We start from the raw sequence: 19,553 nt of genomic DNA, 5'->3' as shown, positions 1-19,553 counted from the left end.
TATCATCTAAATGGGTTAGAATGAGATAGCGCCATTGTTTGGAAGAAATGGCTTGCTTCAAATCTCATTAGAGCTGTAATCATACTAGCAATGGAAGGTATCTTCAGACCCTTGGAAGCACTTTGGATGCTTGGTAAATGTGGTGATGATGCTGGGGGGGGGGTTCAGACATCTGCCCAAGGCTTGTCTTTCCTCTCAGTGTCAGCCGCAGGGTCTGCCTGAAGGAAGCAGAGACCCCGGGTACAACCGAAGGGGATGATGTGGCTGTTCCTTCTGCAGAGTGTGCAGCTTGCAGAAGCGCTGCACTCCTCGCTGGAATGGGCATTGCCCAGAGGCACTCACAACTGGGGGCGAGCTTCTCTGCTCCACTTCCCTCGAAAACGTTATCCAGAGCTGCAGGGGAGGCAGGTGGAGACCTGTGAGATGAGGCTCTGCTCTCCCTCCCTCGCTCTGCAAACAGAAGGGAACTCCGCATAGCAGTGCCTGCTGTGAAGGGGAAGAACAAGAGAGGGTCATATTCAGGGGCTGTTTCCTCCCAGGCCAGGGCGCCAGGGCAGCCCCTTCAGGGACATCTCCTCTGCAGTTGCTTTAGGGGCTGTCTGGCATGGAGTGTCCAGCCCCCACTGCTTACAGCATGCTTCCCTCCAGGCCTGGCCATTTTTAACTCACTTATATTAAGTCAAGTAGAATCTTCCCTGTCAGGGGCTGTGGTACAGCCTGGCACATACAGGCAGCTTCTGAAAACATGGGGACTGCTAGCGACCTGTCTGCCTTCATTTGTCCCTTCTCTGCTGGCTGGGCAGCTGCTTTCCTGGGCTTCTCTCTGTCACCTTCAAAGAGTTTATGGTTCTCGGGTTGACTCTTCACTCACCCAGCCACCAAGGCAGCCTCATCATTCTGCTCACAGGACCCTCAAACATGGTCCCAAGCTTGGGACCTCACAGCTGTTGCCAGGCTTGTCTCCTGTCTCTTTCTGCACAGGATCCACATTAGTCAGATGGTCAGCATCCTTGCTCCCAAGTCTGTTGCAGATAGTCTTCTTTCAACTGAATGGAATCTTTCAGATTTGTGTCCAGCTGAATGGCTTCTGAGAGGGTTTTGTGTAGAAGAGACATTTAATCACATGAGAAGCCTTCAGCACCTACCCAGAGAAGCATGGTGTGATTTGTCTCGCAGCTTTTCACCAACAGCAGGATGCAAGTTTGTGCAGCTTAGCCCACAGCCCACCAGCATCGGCACAGTGACTACTTACTTGTCTATGCAACAGCACTGTGTTTAGCTCACAAGAACCATTCCCAGACTTCACTGGGAATGGGGATAGTGGGCCTTGTCAGTACTCTCTGGCGATAAGAGCCTAGTTCAGTGGTGTAAAATCTTGTCATCCTTTTTATTTTAAATCCAGTCAAAACCTCAAATGGCCTGAGATTTCACTGGCAGAGAAGATTCAGCAAAGAAAATGCGACAACCAGTTGAGAAGGTGGAAGCCGAAGTCAAACCGTGTTGCTCAGAGCTGTTATTTTCCTTTGGCACCTGTGGCACTTCCAGCCTTAGTCACCAAGCTAAACTTTCCAGCACATCCTTTAGGGAAGTGCCCAGCCAGGGCAGCGGTCTGGGCCATGCTTGCTTCATCACAAACATCTATCATAAATAGAGATGCTACAGACAAACAATGGCCCAGCTGCCTAGGGAGACTGGTGAGTAGAGTTTAATCTACTCAAGATAGGAAGGACCTCTCATAACGCATGGGTTTGATTTTCACAAATATTGAGACTATTTTTTGCATTAATGATAAAGTGGATTAAATGTGCCCCATTTTCCTAGTTAATGCCCCTCTGGAGTTTCACTGGGACCAGAGCAGATCTGGCATTTAAACTAAAGAAATCCCTATTTAGTGTATGGGAGTCTCTGGAGAGGCCACAGATCTGCATTGCAGCTGTGAAATACAGCATCTCCTCTGCTGCTTATCAGAGATCTGTGCTTCTCCTGGGAAAACTTTGCCCAAAGGATTCAGCCCTTGCCAAATTTTCAACTGGATTTTGTTTGTTTATTTTAAATTTCTTTTTAAACATCTGAAACCAACAAACTTAAAAAATGCTCTAAATCTATCAACTTGAGTTAATCCCTTAAAATAAAATAATAAAACAATTAATTCCTCCAGGCTGTCAACTTCTATTTCTAAGACTTAGTCTAAAATGGATTTAAACGACTGAAATTCTAAACCCTGAAAAAAATGGAGTTTAATTGAAAAGAAACAACGATTTTTCTTTTCTCCTGTGGTATAGTTCCTGTTCATGGCATCTGATTCACCTGGATTTTAAAATGGTTCATATCAAACACGCATGTGTGTGCAAAATGCTGCTCTTCTGACCTTTGTGCCCACTTTGAAGTGACAGGGAAGGTTGGTCCCAAGGAATGAATCATGTAGAACCAGCTCTGCCTCATCTTCTCTCCAGTCAGTCCTCCTGGAGAGCTTTCCCACACCTGTGCTCTCCTCCTTCTTCTTCTCTATACTCATTTATCATGTAAAAAATCAGGGCAGGGATGGAGCCACATATTTTAGGTCCAGAACAGCCTCTAATTTTTTGTGAGGTTTCTACTGTGCTGAAAGGCAGATTTTTTATATGATGCTACATGGACCCTGGAGGTGGTGTCTGGCTACGAGCGCAGTTACATCTCCCTCAGCGTCAGGGGTGCTCCAAGCAAGTGGGTGGGCTGGGCTCTATGAATAGCGCATACTAATCCATACTCCATTTTATAGAGAGAGATGGTAGAAAACACACAGCTACAATCTATTCAGGGAATTTGTTAATATTAGAACCGTAGGGAGCAGCTCTACTTCCGTCACAGACATCTGTTTGTTGGAAATATCAGTTCAATAAACAATTTTCTCAGCCTCAGTATTTTAGCAGTACAGGCAGTACAGATGAGGATGATGTTGCAGTTCTTTCCAGTCCCAGTGCAGGGTTGTTCTTCCCAGTACAGAGGTCCATAGTTTTTTCTTATAGCTGCACAATACATAGATGTCTGCAGCACATGAAGCACTTGGGAGCCAGCAATCTTAATGAAGCCTCCAAAGTGAAACTTCAAAAAAGTGCGCTTCCCAAGGACCCACATAAGATTCATATTGAACTCTGAAGATGTTAGATGGAGAGCTTCCAGTATATCTCAACAATAAATATGTTTGTCCTAGAAAAAGCTTCAACTGCATTTTTTGAATGAAATCTCTTTGCTTAGGGGAGAGCTAATGGTCAAATATCTGTAGGCATTGATCCCATGTCATCATCTGGGATCCTGCTGGTGATGGTAACATACAGAGCTGTCCAATGTCATGTATGGCCAAGACTGGAGAATCCCAAGTTTCTGCCTGTTTCTGCTGGCTATCCAGGGAATACGGTATTCACCAAAGAGGACGGTGAAGGGAAACAACCCTCTAACATAAAGTGGGTTCTGATGTTTGTGTCTATATGCAATGTATACAATGGCTATTGTCTTTGAAGGGTATACAACAGCTATTGTCTTTGAAGAGCTTTTCGACCTGTCTCATTACCCTGGAAAAAGACTTTGGGATATTAAATAGAGAACAATCAATCCCACTAACAACAAATAACCCTCTAGGAAATAAACACAGTAGAAGAGTTATACTTGTCTTAGCAGATGTTGCTAGTTGATATAATCTCAGATTCAGAGGTTATTGAATTTGAAGACCTTTTCTGGAACTATTAAGAGAACAGGCATGTGATGGGGTAAATTATGAATATGATTTAGCTTTTGTAACAGTACATAACTCTAAAAAATATATTTCCTCCTACAACCAGCTGGATGAATGTCTTGCTATGATACAGCAGCATCACGCTACTGTACATCCTGAAGGCAAGGCTAAATTCAGGTCTTAGCTCCAGCTAAAAGACTCAGGATGTCATGATGTGCTGTTTGAGGCCAGCTTGCTGTAGAGCAAAGCAACACTCAGGGCTGGATGCAGACCCAGAGTTCCCATTCTCCTGCTGCTGGGAGCGCTAGTTTTGCCCTACTTGTTTGACTAGGAATGAGTGGGACTGGTTTGGTTTTCTTCCAGACCAGTTGTACTTAGCCTCGTTATAAACTTCACCATGTACTGTCCTTTCCCCTGCCTTATCTCCCCTCTCCTTCAAGGGCAGTGCTGGAATGCTAGAGTGGTGCTTTTGCTGGGAGCTGTTCTGAGCTAAGAGGAGAGGCCAAAATGACCCTTCCTCCTATTCGGTGTTTCAAACAGCTTCCGTCTGTGGGGAGGGGATGTATTGAGAATGTGTGAGAGAAAACACTGAAAAGGGAGAAAAAGCACAAAAAGGGAGGGGGAAAAAAGTACAGCAAGGAAGCTAGAGACAAACTTCCAGTTGTAGATTATTTCTCACCCAGGTTCTAATTAGGAAGCCTCTTACAGGACTGTGAAGCTGTCAGGCTGCCAAATGTCAGCGTGTTTATCGGAGATCAGGCAAGTCTCCTGTCTGCAGCAGCTACAGTTTGGTGCCATGATCCTCCTGGGTTCTTCCACTATGTGTGACTTACACTCAGCATTGGCACCTCTGGGGCAGCAGTGGAGGGCTTGTCCTTTTCCCCAGGAATCCAGAAATAAACCTTTTCCTGGGATTTGGCCCCTTCATTCTGGTTGTGCGCGGAGAGGGTTAACAACAGGGTGCAGAGCCGCTTCAGCAGTATGTGACTCAGATTCCCAGGGAAATCCCCAGCTTATCTGATGGAGCCTGTTAGTCTGCTAATTGAATAAGCTCCTATTAAAAGTGCAATGTTTTTTAATGACTGCTAACAAAGGGCCAGATTCTGATCTGATCTTTTTTCTTGGGATCATTTTTGCTGATGGTTGGGCCCTGCCCCGATTGCGGGGTGGGAGGGCAGCAGCTGCCTCCCCAGAGCCTGGTCTTGCTCAGAGTGGAGGCCTGAAACGAAAGCCCCAGCTCTAGGGCCTTGCTGGTGCAAGTGAGTTACCAACTGGGCATCAAAACGTCACTTTTAATGAGTCAAGACTTCATGAAGCGTAATAGGCAGGAAGCTTTTAATGGGGATCTTTAGGAAGAGGGAGAAGGCTGCAGTGCAGCCAGCAGAGGAAGGCATTTGTTGGGAGACTACCAAGGACTCCATGTAACATAATTGCTGCAAATATTTAATACACGATCCAAGCCCTGCTCTGAGTAATTAACTTTCCCAGTGTTGAAATCAGGTTGATTTGTTGATTCTGCATATAAGATGTTGTCTGTGTCTGCATAGAAAAAATGCTGTGTATGCCTCTGCATATGCACATTCAAACCTTAATTTTAATTAAAATTATGTGCATTATATCTGTATCTCTTGTTCTCTATGGGAATTGACTTTGAGAAGGTATTTGCCTAATAGGAAAAGAAAAAACTGTGGTTAGCATTTAAAGTGAACTTAGCTGGGTTCCAGGGTGCTTCCAAAGGAGAGCCTAACAGCTCTGATTTCAGCCAGGCCCTGCCCTCCCCGCCATGGGGTTGAGCTCTCACATGACCCTGTAAACACATTTGCCTTCCTCATCTCACCTGAAACTCCCAGCGGGTTCTCCACGCCTATGTCATATCAGAGCCATGAAATGTTTTCTAATATAATCATAAGGAGACTTTATTTTTTCTTGCTAACCAGGAATGAGATCTGGCCACCTTCACCCCACGTGCCTCCACACCTACCCAGTTCCTTTGTGTGTCCCTTTTGGTTTCCTCCTAGGAAAGTTTATTAGAATGCAGGAGGTTCTTTTAGAAGGTCCCATGTATCCACACCGACACTGAGCTGCTGTTTCATAAGCAATCCATAAGTGGTGGGGGTTTTTTCCCTACGATAACAATAGCAAAGTGTCAAAAATTTGAAGCTCCTGTTATCGGTGGCAGATCCTAAACCCCATTTCTCAGCCTGTTTTCTATTCCCCACTCCCCGGCTGTCAGATGCTGTGACATGGCTCCATCACGCCACGACTCGCGGTCCCAACAAACAGAAAATGATTTCCAAGCAGCAAACACGCTGTTTACTTTCCAGAAAAATTGCACTTTCCCGTCTGACAGCTGATCAAGGGATCTCCCGCTGCTGTCAGCATGAAGAAGTGTTTAAACACAGGGATGGAAGTTTAAACATTTTCTCATTATCACAGAATAAAAAAAAAATAAATTAAAAAATAATAAAAAAACCCCCAAAAACCCCAAACCCAAAATAAAGGCATTGAGGCTGGGGGCCCACCTGCTGTGCCGGTAATGAAGCGCTGCCACGTGACCCACCGGCGGGGGCTTTTATCTCTGCCCCAATATCATTACTGAAGTGACACCTATCACATGACCCACATCAGGGCTTTCATCTGAGCTCCCCAAATGCAGGTCTAGCTTGTGAGGGGGATTTTCCTGGCGCTTCCCCCCCCCCACACCATCCTTTAAAGAGCATTGACCACTTGCGCCGTTACAGACATGGTTTGCAAGTATTAAAGCCCTCTTTTTTTTTCATGGGGATATGTGATTTGGCCGACAAAGTTGGTCTGGGCTGAAGTAAACCAGAATCTTGGCCTGGTAAAGAGGTTATTTCATTTACTTCAAGGTGTTTTTACAGCAAATATTTAAGTCTGCTGTTAAACTCTCTTTACATAAAAGGGGATGTTAAAGGATTTCTCCAAAATCTCAGATTTGTTTTTAATTTTTTATTAGGTGGTGAGAAGAAACAGTTTGATGACCCTCCAGCACAATGATCTCCATTTACATGCACTTCATAAACTCTCACCTGCTTTACCAGCGCATACTACCTCTGCCAAGAGAAAGTTTTCTGGAAAAAAGGAAAGGTCAGTCCTGCATCTCTTTGCCAATGTCTGGGATTTTTTGTGAGGTCTTCAACAGCAAACACCGCAATTTGCAATGGGCCCACTTACACAACAGCAGTACTGAGCACTTACTTGCCAGCACCCATTCAGTTATTACCTCAAAACAGAACGTCAAACATCCGGATGTGACAGGGGATGACCACCCACATGAACTACATGTGAGCAGGCTGGAGATAAAGGAGTCTGAACATCATGGCTTTTTCCTGCTCCTCCTTTCCCACTCCACATTCAGCCATGCATGAAGTCTGATACTTCTCTGACCCCTTCATAGTCTGATTCAGCTCACTAAAGCAATGAAAAGCTAACTCAGCAAAAGAATTAACAGCTTTCTACCTGTTTAGTGAGTTAAATCAGTTCATCAAGGGCTTAGAAAAGTGCCAGAGAGCAAGAGGGAAAGACTGTGAAGTTCGAAGCACGGAGGGAAATGAGGGAAGCAGGACCACCTTTTTGAGTGGCACAAACTTGGTACATGAATTCAGATGTTTCTTTTTACCTGGTCTTCTTCACTCATTACAACACTACGTCCATTTGTTGCCCCTGAGATTGTGCAGGCCATGGGATGGAAAATGTACTGAGATTAGAACTCCTGGTGTGAATAGTGCTCCTGTTAGCTTGGGAGAGGAGTGATTCTGGGGCAATTTCTCTCTCCGATCTGGCATATTTAAGGCATTGAGCCTCCGGTGTTGATTTAATGAACAGAAGAGTGTTGGGTTGCAGCACATCCTTTTGCCGGGGTCTTCCTGGCTTTCTGCCCCTCCATGTAACACAGCTAGAATATATCATTTGACTCTTTCGCAATTTAGTGTAAGAATTTTGGCCACTATGGGGTAGCAGCTATGTAAAAGAGCAAAGCCATTCTCTCTGCTGCTCCAGGACAGAAGACATTTATAACTGATGCTCTGGATAGACATCATGGGGAAAGTGATTCATCATTAGATCCCTCACTGCCCATGCATAACTAATCCTTTCAATTTACATATCTCAAGCATTTAGTGGCTCTCAATTAGGAGCAGACATCCAGGCCATGGCAGGCATTAGAGATTCTGCTTCTTCACTGCTCGTAGCCCAGCCATATCCAAGAGTGCCAAAGGAATGCAGAACACCCCATCCCAACTTGGGCATCATTTACAGCCTTTCTGAACATGCATATGACAATGCAGCATAACTCAGAAATGGAGAGCTATCTTCTACCTACGCAGGCAGCCAGCCCCTTTAGAAAAGCTTCTTAATTGTACCAGTTCTTAGAATCTTTTGCAATGCAACAGCCAGTGCCAGTGTGCTTAAGAATTACTGGTTTTATTTTAAAAAGGTTCCAAATGCCCTTCTCTCCACAAATAAACCTGCATATGGGAAGCTGACAGAGACACATGCCTAAGTAGAACTCTATAGGATATTCTGGCCTGATCTTGCTTAGACTGCTGTGAGGTCATTGTAATATTATTCCAGATTCACTGTAGAGCAAATTAAAGCCAGAAGGTCCTAATATTGGGACAAATTTTTGTTCAGTATTGCAAAGGGAGGTTAGGCATTCACACTCACTTTGACAGTGGCTGTTTGGGAGATCTGGGTCCATGCAATCTAGAGGTGGAAAGGCTTGGGGACATAGCTTTCCTTCTCATCAAGGCAGAGAAGTTTAAGGACTGTCACATAATATAAGGAATACCTCTTGTTCTCTTAACTGAGCAGTGCCTGCAGATAGTCTATGTGCTCTTTTATGTAGCTAATCGATACGTTCCTGCAATTATGTCTACAGCAAGGGCAAAGGAGAACACAAACAGTGTGCCCAGGTCTGTAGTGTTTGGTTAACAATGAACTGGGGTGGGGCTGGAGATGTAGCTCCCTTACACTGAAATGACACCTTCCAGCTCTTCCTATGGCTGCCACCTATTTCCCTGGTGTTTCCCCATAGCTCCATGACTGGTTTTGTTCCAGTGCCTCAATGCTCTGCATAATTCTTGCTCAGAGAAGTTCTCCCAGTCATGCCAGTGACACTACTCAGATGAATAGAAAGTATTCAAGAAAGTTTGCATGCCTGCACCTTAATGATTTATCTTTGCCTTCCTCTTCTTCACAGATCTGCTGTGAGGTTACACCAAGGCTTCTGGTTTCTGATGTCCCAGAGCTCAGAAGAAGTATCCCAGATAACTGAAACCAAGCCGACTAGCACTTGAACACAGTAAGTTGCTTGCTTTCCTAATTCCTCCAGGAAGAATGCTATAAGAAATTTCACAGTAACTGTAGTTGGGAAAGAGCGCTCTGATTTCCCCATGTATCCTGATCAGCACTCACCTCAGATTAGCTTTCCTTCTCATAGTCCCTCAACAGACCTGAGATCAAGAAGAGAAAAACACCCTGGTAACTCATTAATGAGCCAGGACTTTCTGCAACAGCTGGACAAAAAATGGCCTGTGTTTGGCTGCATCTTAATTCTTTGCCATCTCCCCTCTGCTCATCAACACCTGCACACATTTGGGACCCAGTATAAGAAGATCCCTGAATTCAGCTCTAAGCAACCAGTCTGCAATGCACATGTCTAATGCTCTGCTGGTGTGGAACCAGTATGCTGGTAATCCTGTTAGTAATGGCAGAAGCTCCCTCTAGGAAATTATAACAAATAGTCTTCAACAATTCCTTTGTTGACAACTTTATCCAAGAAACCATCTTCCCTGGAGACTTCACTCAACTTTTGACTAATCCCCTCCTTCCCTCAGGAGCTCTTTTGTTGGAGGAGATTGTAGGCAAACCCCAGGAATGACAGGTCTCTGTAAGCCTTGGATCAGCCTCTACATTCTTTCAATTGTCAGTCCCCATCTGTCCTGTTTATACATCGATCTTCTGGACCAGGGATCTCTCTATTAAGTGTCACATCATTGAGTTTATTCTGCAAGTCTAGTGTCCAGGCTGTGCTGTTACATCTTCGTTGCCAAGTCAATCTTTCTGACATTGCTTTCTGAAAAACAAAAGGCAGGACATCTGCACAATTTAATTCTCTTCTACTGAAAGGTGATTTTAAAAAGCACTCCCTTCTCCCTGAGCAAACTCTGTCCTTTTTTTTTTTGTACTCTCAAAGGTTTTGCTTCGTTTTGTCAATATTAAGAATTATTTCAAAGAAAGATCCTTGCTGCAAGGAGGCTAGAATCTGCCCCTGTTGTAACAGAATTTTTTTAGGATAAAAATCCATGGCCTAAGTCCTAAATCAAAAGGAAAAATAAATCCTGATTACAAATATTCTGCAGGGCTAGTGCCTTCAGTTACTTTGCTTGTTAACAGTTTAAACAAGCTCTAATCTTTCTGTAGATTCATCTATACTTGGCCAGTACAGTAGCACATACATATAAGAAACACTGCATTATTTATCTGCATTTTGAAAGGCAGCATGAGAATGGACGCAGATTCCAACGATCCGTATGTTCCTCCTCAACAGGTAAAGAGGTGGAATAGCATAGAAATGGATTGAGTGTTGGCATGGAGTGTATGTCACCTGGATAGACACTTGGTACTCTCCTTCCTTCCTGAAACCAGAAGGAGAACAAGAAGACTGTGACAATGGTTTGTTCCTTACTGTGTTGCTCAGGGCCCATGGATTCCTGATGGAGCCTGGTATGTTTAGTTTTTTGGTTTTGTCTATTTTTGTAACTTAACTCAGGTTGGCCAATGAAGGCAGGCTGGCCAGTTTCATTATGTTCCCAGGAAATTCCATTCCCTCATGTGCCAGCATGAGGCTGTTGTGCTTTAGATGCCTATCTACCTCTGATTAGATTTGAAAAAGCATATAGAACCCCCTGCTTTCCATTGGTAGCCTATTAAAATGACAAAAAAATTCCTGTTTCATTTGTAACCGTGCTTGCATGTCTGAATCCAGATGTCTTTTTTAGGAAAAGAATTAATAACATGAACACCATCACTTATAGAATGTTTTCCTGTAATGAAGTGCAGAAGAAAACTTGAGTTGACATTTAAGCTTGTTTAGTACATTTTTAAAGCAGCATAAAAAAGGGACAAAATCACTTTAAGGCCAAGTTAATATTAAAAAAAAAAGAAAATGTTAAAGAGTATCTCCAACTCTTTTCATGCTTTCACTATTTTAACTTATGTATTAGTGAAATACTCTCAAAACCAGTTAAAACTGGTCAAATACAAATTCACTGAAGTGAAGAATGAGTACCCTCATCGACTGAGTTGTCCCAGAAGCCTTAGTGGAACTGACAACCAGCTTTTTGGGGAGGATTATTTCCTCTGTGATCACAGAGAGGGAACAGCTGCCCTGTCTGCACTTAGCTGAGCAGGTGAGCAGGGAATGTATTCAGGCTGCCTCCAAAACCCAATCTGGTCACAGGGCTGGCAGTGTTAGGTCCTTCTTGAAAGGACTGGAGGCTGTCCTATCTGCCTGCTGTTGTCTACGTGATGAGGGCAGATGGGGCAGAGAGAGGCTGTGAGACCAGGCACTGCCTGCTGGGACCTGATCCTGTAGCAGGTAAATCTGCATGCGTCTGAAAGCACGGACAGGTAGCTGAGGTTTGCCCTGTTAGCACAGCTAGGTTGCCTCTTGCCTTGACAGAAAATTGGATAGTCAAACTCATTTGGCCTCAAGATCAGTTTCCAGGTCTGCCCTGCAAGCACAGACCCAGGCAGTGACACTGACTGGACACATGCTGTTAACAAATGCACAAAGTAAACAAAGACACAGGATATAACAAAAGGGTATTTTCCAGTAATTTCTTTCAATAATAATGATTTTAAGCGATCTTTTGGTCTTTCTGTAACAGGAGATGAAAAATATGATGCTGAAGCATTGTTTTGAGGTATGTCATATTAAAATGATGATTAATTAAAACCAAGGATGTTATGAGCTAAGGAGATTTTGGCTAGCTCTGCTCAGGTTCCACTGTGTGTGAAATCAAAACAAGCAAGCTATAAAATGTGAACTCAATAGACAAGGACAAAGGCAAACAAAACAATTTGGTCAGTTTAAGCAATGGAGAAATGAAGCAATATTTTGACTGGGGAGGCATCAGAGGAGGCATCCATCTGAGTCTTGGGAATATGATGAAACAAACCCAAACCTCCCATGATACCACCAAGCATTGTGGGCTATTGGCTTGCTGATCTCTTCTCTCTGAATGTGAGGTTTCCCACTTTGTCTTCAGCCTGGGATGTGGTCATCCAGCCCTGGGTATCAGTTCTGTTTTCCCACCTTCAGTACACAAAGGAATTCATGTGCTAAGGATGATGGCAGCAGCTTTGGCAGTGGCAACTACGTGCTTACCCAAGAGTTAGTTAATCATCTTTGCTTCTACCAAAACTTGCTTGAACCTTGTGAGAGATGGCCTTTTCGGTAAGAAACAAAGAGGTCACACATTTCAGGTTGCAGTCTCACTTCTGGAACTGTGAGCACTGATTGTCCTGTGGAAAAAGCAGGATAAAGAGAAAGCTGCAAAATGGTCCTTTTCCTTCACTGTGCTACTTTCCTAATGATCTTCTGTGACATTAGCTACAATATAAACTCATTCAGGATCCTATTTCTCACAGCTCCGTTCCTTCTGATTGTTTTGGGAAACGATTTCTTTAATCTAGGCACCCTTCTCTAGAAATCTCATCTATGTGGAGGTTTTTTTTTTTCCTTTTCCTTTTTCTTGGAGCAACCAGCAAAATAGTGTTTGGTAGAACAGTGGTAGGAATGCAACCCGCTAATCAAAAGGATTCAAATGGATCTACACACTGCCAAGCTCTCTCCTTCCCACCCAGCAGAGGGGGAAAAAAAGAGAAAGAAAAAAGAGATAGAGCGAAGGCACGGAGCTTCTCTCCTTCAGCAATCTCACAAATGCAAAACCTTCCACTCCAGTGACTCCTCATTAACTTACCAAATCTGACAGTCTAATTATCGTAGCTGCTTCACGCTTAGAATAAATAAATACTAAAGTGGGTGTTTAAAGAAATTGAGCAGTGAAATTCAGTCATCTAGACAGTCAATAGAGAGTTTATTTTAAATTTTTATATTCTTATGTATTTATATCATTTTAGGAAAGATAATGAGATAGTTGTCTTTCAGGCTAATTGAGTTCCTAGGCTCATGGTTGCTTGCTGTCACAATCTCAAACTTAGCTTTAACTTTTGTGCCTTAGAAATCTGATCACTACATTCCCATTTGCTCTTTTCTGCTGATAACTGGGTGAAGGCAGAAGTGCACCTGAGGATGGGAAACAGCTACATGAGAGTTCCAGTCTGGATGTCTTTCACAGCAAACAAGACAACTAAATCTTCTCAGATTAGCATTGAAGAGTGTTAAAGGGAAAATGGAAGTTATAGAAACCTCAGATATAACTTGCAATTAGACAAAATACAGAAAAACATCTGCTAACCTCTGATGCAATAGCATCTGCCTCCATGAGGGTATTAACACCACTCCTCCCCAACAGCAGTTCATCTCCCTGAACAATAAGACCTTTATAGAGATTCTCTGGCCTGAGATCAATGGGAGTCAGAGCATTTGATCCATGTCTGTAGGACTTTGTTTTCACAAGTCATGTGGGCCGAACTTTGCGCCAGTTGTGCTTTTGCAAGAGCATGAACTGGGTAGTGAGCAAAGGAAACCTTCCTTCTTTTCCCATCTTCCCTTTCACCCTGTGCTTCTATACAGGGCCCATCATGGTCTGCTCCAGGCCAGTGCCCAGGGAAGAACTTAACCAGGGCAACATCTCCAGAGGCCTGTGCCCTTGGCACGCATCTGCTGTGATGTTGCAATGGCTCTTTCCCAGGGTGGTGGCTTAATGACAGAATACAAAACCTCAGTGCCCTGTCAGTACTTACTCAAGCAGACCTTCCACCACTGTGGAGATCAGGCCAGGTGAAGTGCAGGGTGTTTTTCCTGAGTTAAGTGAAGATTTGCTTTATCACGTCACAGAAAAGACTGCTGCTGGGTCAGGAGTGACAGCTGATTTGCTGTTCAACACCAACTTATTTGGTGGTTTATTCCCTTATTAAGACACAGATTCATACATCTGGTGGGAACTTCCTAGGTGTCCGTATCTGATATACACTATCTGATATAGTGAAGGATATCCATTTGCTGTATACAGAGGTGGCAAAGCACAGAGGTAAAATTATTTAAGCTACTATATAAACCTGTTAGCTATATAAAAAAACCTAAGAAAACCAGCCAACCCAAGCAAGATGTCCATGAAAGTCAGCTCTATTTTATATGTGCCCTGTCATAACACCTACCAGCGCTGGCTAATTCTAACAGTAATAGGATTTTTAGAAAGCAATGGCTTACAGCCTTAACCTCCTCATTGCTTATGCTTGCTTTGCATTAGTTTAGATGCAACAGGCATGAAAATGACAGCACCAAGCCTCCCTCCTCCTGCCTCAGAAAAGCTGAGTAGCGGGCTGTTTCAGGAGAAATGGTACAGTGTCATCACCACCTGGCACACTGGTTTTGAATTGCTGGGAGCAGGTAACGATCAGAGACCAACCATACCCAAAAAGAGCAGCAAGTCCCTCCTAGTCAAAGCCGGGATCACACCCGTGCAACAATCAATCCTCCTCACAGAGCACGAGTTGGTCTTGATGACTAGCTGCTAAGTCAATAGTATGCCCAGAGTCAAATGTCTCCTGAACTGTGAGAAAGGTCTGTCCTGAGCCTGGACATCGGTCCAGTGGGGTTAGGATCTGAGGAGCCAGCTCAGACCTCCCTGGCTAATGTGCCTGAGTTGTTTGGTCAGAGCTCTTGCAGTATGTTTTCTTGGAAGCGCACTGGTGCTAACCCCAAATCCCACTGCTCACCCTCCCTGCTTATGAGTCTAGTCTGAAGCATTCGTGGGCAAAAGAGAGGGAGAATAAACCAAATCTATAAGTAACAATAATAAGCTGCAATTGTTACTGTGTCTGACCTGTCTGACAGCAGTGAGATACCTTCTCAGAAGGCCCTTTGCACTTCAGGACTGACACCAAGTTGAGAGCACAGCTTATGCTTTCTTGATTCAAGGATCTCGTCTTTCTTCCAGGAGTGATTAATTGGACAGAAAACATTCTGCTTTAGCAGGTGGCAAAGGGTTAGGCTGAAGTTTTATCAGAGCTGTTGTAGTGCAGGGCTGCACTACACAAAGATAATTGTCTCAGGATTGGCTTAGGCCAGAAAAAATACAGCAAATGCTCCAGTTTTATGAAAGGTCATCACTGCCACCCCTCAGGCTACTAGCCACAGTGGAAGGAAGCTCGAGATTCCCCTGCTCCTCTCCTCTGTTGCTATATCCAGAGGTAATGGTGGCACGTGCAGAATTAAGGCCACCAAAATGGTGAGTGGGGTTATAACCTGGGCCTTAGCAGCCTCTTCTGGCGCGAGAGGCACAGGAGCGAGCAGCTTTAAGAGAGGCCCCTCTGCGGACCAGCCCCACTCAGGACACAGAGAGTCTTCCTCTCTTACAGCGTGGGCTATTCTTTTGTTTTTAGCACTTTAGCATCCAGATGAGCATAAGCAACAGCAAACTGTTCCCCTCTGCAGGAGCTGGCCACTGGGAAGCAAAGAGCCTTGTGCTCCCTCTCGTCCTTCCCAGGGGCAGCACCCAGCCTCTATCCATTGGCATTCCCCTCAGTAATCAGAAACACGACATTTGGAGGGGTACTTATTGAAACATTGATTTCTTCAATTATTTTTTTCCCTAGGAATAGACCTTTAAAAAACATCCCCCAGCGTCCTGCTTGTCATAGCAACTTATAAAAAGAACAGTTATGGATAAAATTATTTCATAAAAATAGAAAATAATTTCTTATGGGAACCTTTTATTTTTCCCAAGTTTGCTTCCTTCTTACTCTCTCACGCACCTTGGGATCAACCCCTACTCCTTTCACCTTTCATCTCCCGCTCATTCTTTGCCCTTCTGCATTAACTTTCTCCTTCAGAGGATGGGGATGAATAGCCAGCATCCTCCAGAACAAAGTGGGACCAGAATATATATAAAATCTGCACTGTGTTATCATAGCAACGAGAATTTTAAAATGATACAGTGTAATTCCAAAATAGCGTGATGCCAAAGTGACAGAAGAGAACCAATGTCTTACACGATTATGGCAATAGGGATGGCTACATGGGGAATTGTGCAGAATTGCCTAATTTTTACAGGCTTAATGAGTCACTCATTAATATGGTCTTGCATGATCATACTGTACTTTTTTTCAGCCCCGTGCACTTTGATTCTGCTCCCAACACATTGGTTGCTATGATAACGCCATGCAGTTTCCTGTCCACAAGGTACTTCTTGCCGCAGTGTGGGGGATAATAAATGTGGGATGGTGCATAAACCCAGGTGAAATTAATCTATCCCCTCTCTGCCAGCATGTTGGAGAGATTGACACATTATGCCAATCTGCTTTCTCATTCCTTCTATTTCTCCTCACTCTCTCCCTTTCTCTCACACTGTCTGTCTCTGTACCTGTTTTTTTCCACACACTCTCTCTCTCTCTTGGCACTGACACTTTCATCTTCTCCCTTGGGGATTGGAGATGTCACTGCGGGAAGTGCTTGTCCGCCTCTCCGGCAGCAGCAGAGCCCTGTGGCTTTGACAAACCTCATTTAATTGGGAGGAAGCCAGGAGGGTTTGAAAGAACTGAAACATCCACGAAACTCCTTTTATCAGGCATAATTTAAACTCTGCATGGAAAAAACCCTATATGTATAAAGAAAAGTCAACTTCCCTCCTGCTGTGCGTGCTCCCCTCCTCCCCCCCCGGCACAGGCAGGCTCCTGCGAGATTCCATCTTTTCATTTTTCTAAAAGTGTCAAAGTAGATTTGTGCTCTGTGGCTGGGTGAACAGAAAAGGAATGCAGATGTCTCTCACTCATGCACATACACACACAGAGCACCTTCTGAAGGGCAGCAGTTTGGGAGAGATGCTAGCTGGATGCTCCTTCACTTGGGATGTGTCACAGGCGCCAGAAATTAGGTTTTCAAGTAGCTTGACAACACACTCCGAGAAGGCTTCTTAATTGCTCCTGTCTTAAAAAAACACACCAAACTAACTAGTGTAGTGGGTGCCCAGGAGGTAACAGGGAATGTGAGTGCTCTCTGGCCTTTTGCCCAATAAGAGGGAGCTTTTCCTAGTGAGGAACAGAACCTGTAGCTTGAGAGACCCTGTATTTATTGTCAGCTCAGGGCAGGAGAGGCAGATCTCTGTGTATGCAGCTGTGTGCTTAAAAGAGAGCAAGGGAAGAAGAAAATAAAGCAGGTAAAACTGAGGGAGGACTGATGCGACAGGGTATGAGGAACAGCTGTTGTCTCTGAACATCAAAAGGGAGCAGGAAGAGCGGTCCAAGGGAATTGGGGCTAGCACGTCATGCTGAGCAGCTGGGAATTCAGGACATCAGGAGGGACCAGCATGTGAGTTACACTGAATACACAGTGTGAACCAGCCCAAGGGAAAGCTCTGGGCCCCTGGGGTTACAGAATGGGGGAGAAATGAGCTGTCAAAGTATACACACCTCTGCTTTCTAAATGTACCACGGTGGCAGCCCATCCAGGTCCCCTTGTAGTATTAACACAGTGGTCAAGTGGAAGAAAACAGAAAAAGAAGCTGACATATTTGCAATGGGATGTAAACTTTGCAGCATACGAGAGTAGGGAGGGAGGATAGGCAGATGTCTAAGTGAATGGCGGAAACTTTCGAAGTACAGAAGAAACTCACAATAAATAGCATGTGAAGTAGCTCTTAGTGAGTTGAAATCGAGAGTTAGCTTACCAGCAGGAACCTGGTAGAGCTGAGGAGGCAGAGGGCTGAAGAAGCCATGAAGAAGCGCATGTTGCGCAGAGATCCGGCCTCGGGGGAAGGCTGTAAGCATCTTGGAGGCCAAATCCTCCGCTCCTGGCACCCTGCTCAGCCTAGGAAAACAGGACAAAAAAGGCAGAGGAGATGACCAGAAGCCAGAAAGCTGGAACCAGAACTTGACCCAGCCCTTCTCAGATCCTGAGACAGATAGTGGAGGGACATAGAGGGAGCACAATAAACTGAACCCAGCTATATAGTTTTCCAGGACATTTGCTTTTCTGTGTGAGTTTGATTATATTGGAGTGTATGGATCCAGGATTTCAGCACATACTCATGTTTTCAGAGAAATTTTGGAAATAAATGGTTATTTTGTAAAAGGAAAGTTGTAAGTAAAAGGCAAAACGCTGCTGAGGAGACTACGTTTTACATGCCATAACTGGAATATCAGAGGTTGGTGTTACCAGTTTAGAGCGACAGTGCAAGCACACAAAACAACCTGACTGGCCCACTGAGCAGACCAGAGGTCAAAACTGAAAAACAATTAAGAAAATGCCATTTCCCCTTTTCCTACCCTAGTACCAGCCATGCAGCTGGTTGTAAAATATGTTGGGATTCATGATGATCAATCCGTTTCTCAGGATGAGTGCTTAAAATAGATGTAATACACACATGCTCCGTGCCCAGCAAATACGAGTGCCAAGTGGCTGCTTTCTAGAGGAGCGCACAGCTGGAGACAAGGAAGTGGAAGAGAGAAAACAAACCAACAAGGAAACAAATAAAAATAGTCATTTAGTTTTACAGCTTTTACTTTGTTTGTTTGTTCTGATCGTGTTTCAGCATCAGGAGGCCCATCAGAGCACGGCCTGTTGTGCTTCCTCCCTTCGCCCCACTGGTGCTTCCCCTCCAAGTGACATCAGGCACCGGGATCCCCCTGCCCCTGCACTCCCCCTCCCTATACAGGACATTTGACATGCTGACATTTTTGTTTTGAGGAGATAAAATGTAAAAAAAAAAGGAAGGGAAAAAACACAGAGAGAGAGATGCTGAGAAACAGGTTTATAAGAGCTGTCTGGCCTCACTGTGGTAGGTAACTGCTGAATTCTCACCTCCAGCAAAACAGTTCGAGCCCCTGCTGCCTTGGGGAGCAGGGACTGGACAGGGAGCCAAAGCATCCAGCCAGAGGCTGCTTGCTAGAGCTGCACATCAGGCTGCCCCTTAATGCCCACTCTGTCCTGCTGCTGCAGGCTCCTACACTGGGCAGCAACATGGTTCAGTGCTTCCCACCATGGCTCAAGGCTTCCTGGTGGTGGCTGAGCTCTGTGCAGAGCTCCCCTTTGGTTTCTTAATTGGCCATGGAGAGTCATGGCTGATTGGTCTGTATGAAGCAGTTCTTTCCTTCTCAAGAGCCGAGCACGCCAAGGCAGCCGTTCGGTCATATTGGTGGAAGGACTCTGTAACACAGAGTTGGAGCTGGCCCACATGCAGCCCAGAGCTCTGCTGCAGAGGAGCTGGGCCAGCCTGTCAGTATGGGGCTGTAATGGGGCCTGTCAGGGGATTATGGCCAAAAACCAGAAGTGTAACACAGCAGACTTGCAAGGAATATAGTATTTCTTTGTTCAGGCTGAGAGAGGATTTGTTCTGTTCCAGGGCCTGTGTTATCAGGGTGTGTTTCTGAAGATGTGTGTGACAATAGCTGGCATTTCAGCAACCTGTGCTTTGCTAAAAACTGCCGCATGTTTGTTCAGCCATTCAGGACAGTGTCTGGGAAACCCAGCTCTGCAGGCCAGCACACTTCCCTCCAAGCAGGGCTGGATTCCAAGCAATGAGCTGAATAGATAATAAACAGCAGTGATGAAAAATCTGATTACGTCCTCAAAGAGTATTTGATTCTTGACCTGTGCATGAACACAGTCCTGAGGACACAGCTCTGTCTAGTCTTT

The 19,553-nt window shown here is 44.7% G+C and overlaps 2 protein-coding genes across 4 annotated transcripts in view; one reads left to right on the top strand and one right to left on the bottom strand.

The window, feature by feature from the left end:
- ALS2 (alsin Rho guanine nucleotide exchange factor ALS2) overlaps positions 1 to 19,553 on the top strand; it is a 199,469-nt gene that overhangs the window by 109,599 nt on the left and 70,317 nt on the right. Inside the window, exons 3-5 of one of the 3 annotated variants that reach the window (XM_030486699.1) lie at positions 6,687 to 6,817; positions 8,931 to 9,032; positions 10,281 to 10,456. The gene's annotated coding sequence lies outside the window, so the exon portion shown is untranslated. Of the gene's footprint in view, positions 1 to 6,686; positions 6,818 to 8,929; positions 9,033 to 10,280; positions 10,457 to 19,553 lie in introns of those variants that run through there. The other 2 variants (XM_030486698.1, XM_030486701.1) reach the window with 2 other exon arrangements.
- The window catches only part of CDK15 (cyclin dependent kinase 15), a 35,418-nt gene continuing 27,659 nt past the window's right edge, over positions 11,795 to 19,553 (bottom strand). Inside the window, exons 11-12 of the mRNA XM_030486705.1 lie at positions 17,587 to 17,726; positions 11,795 to 12,259 (exon numbers count right to left, since the gene is read on the bottom strand). Of these exons, the coding sequence (XP_030342565.1) occupies positions 12,150 to 12,259; positions 17,587 to 17,726 (250 nt within the window). The 3' untranslated portion in view covers positions 11,795 to 12,149. The remainder of the gene's footprint in view (positions 12,260 to 17,586; positions 17,727 to 19,553) is intronic.

Source organism: Strigops habroptila, chromosome 5 (genome assembly GCF_004027225.2).
Source record: "Strigops habroptila isolate Jane chromosome 5, bStrHab1.2.pri, whole genome shotgun sequence".
In the NCBI taxonomy this organism is placed as follows: Eukaryota; Metazoa; Chordata; class Aves; order Psittaciformes; family Psittacidae; genus Strigops; species Strigops habroptila.
This window is presented reverse-complemented; position numbering and strand designations above follow the sequence as displayed.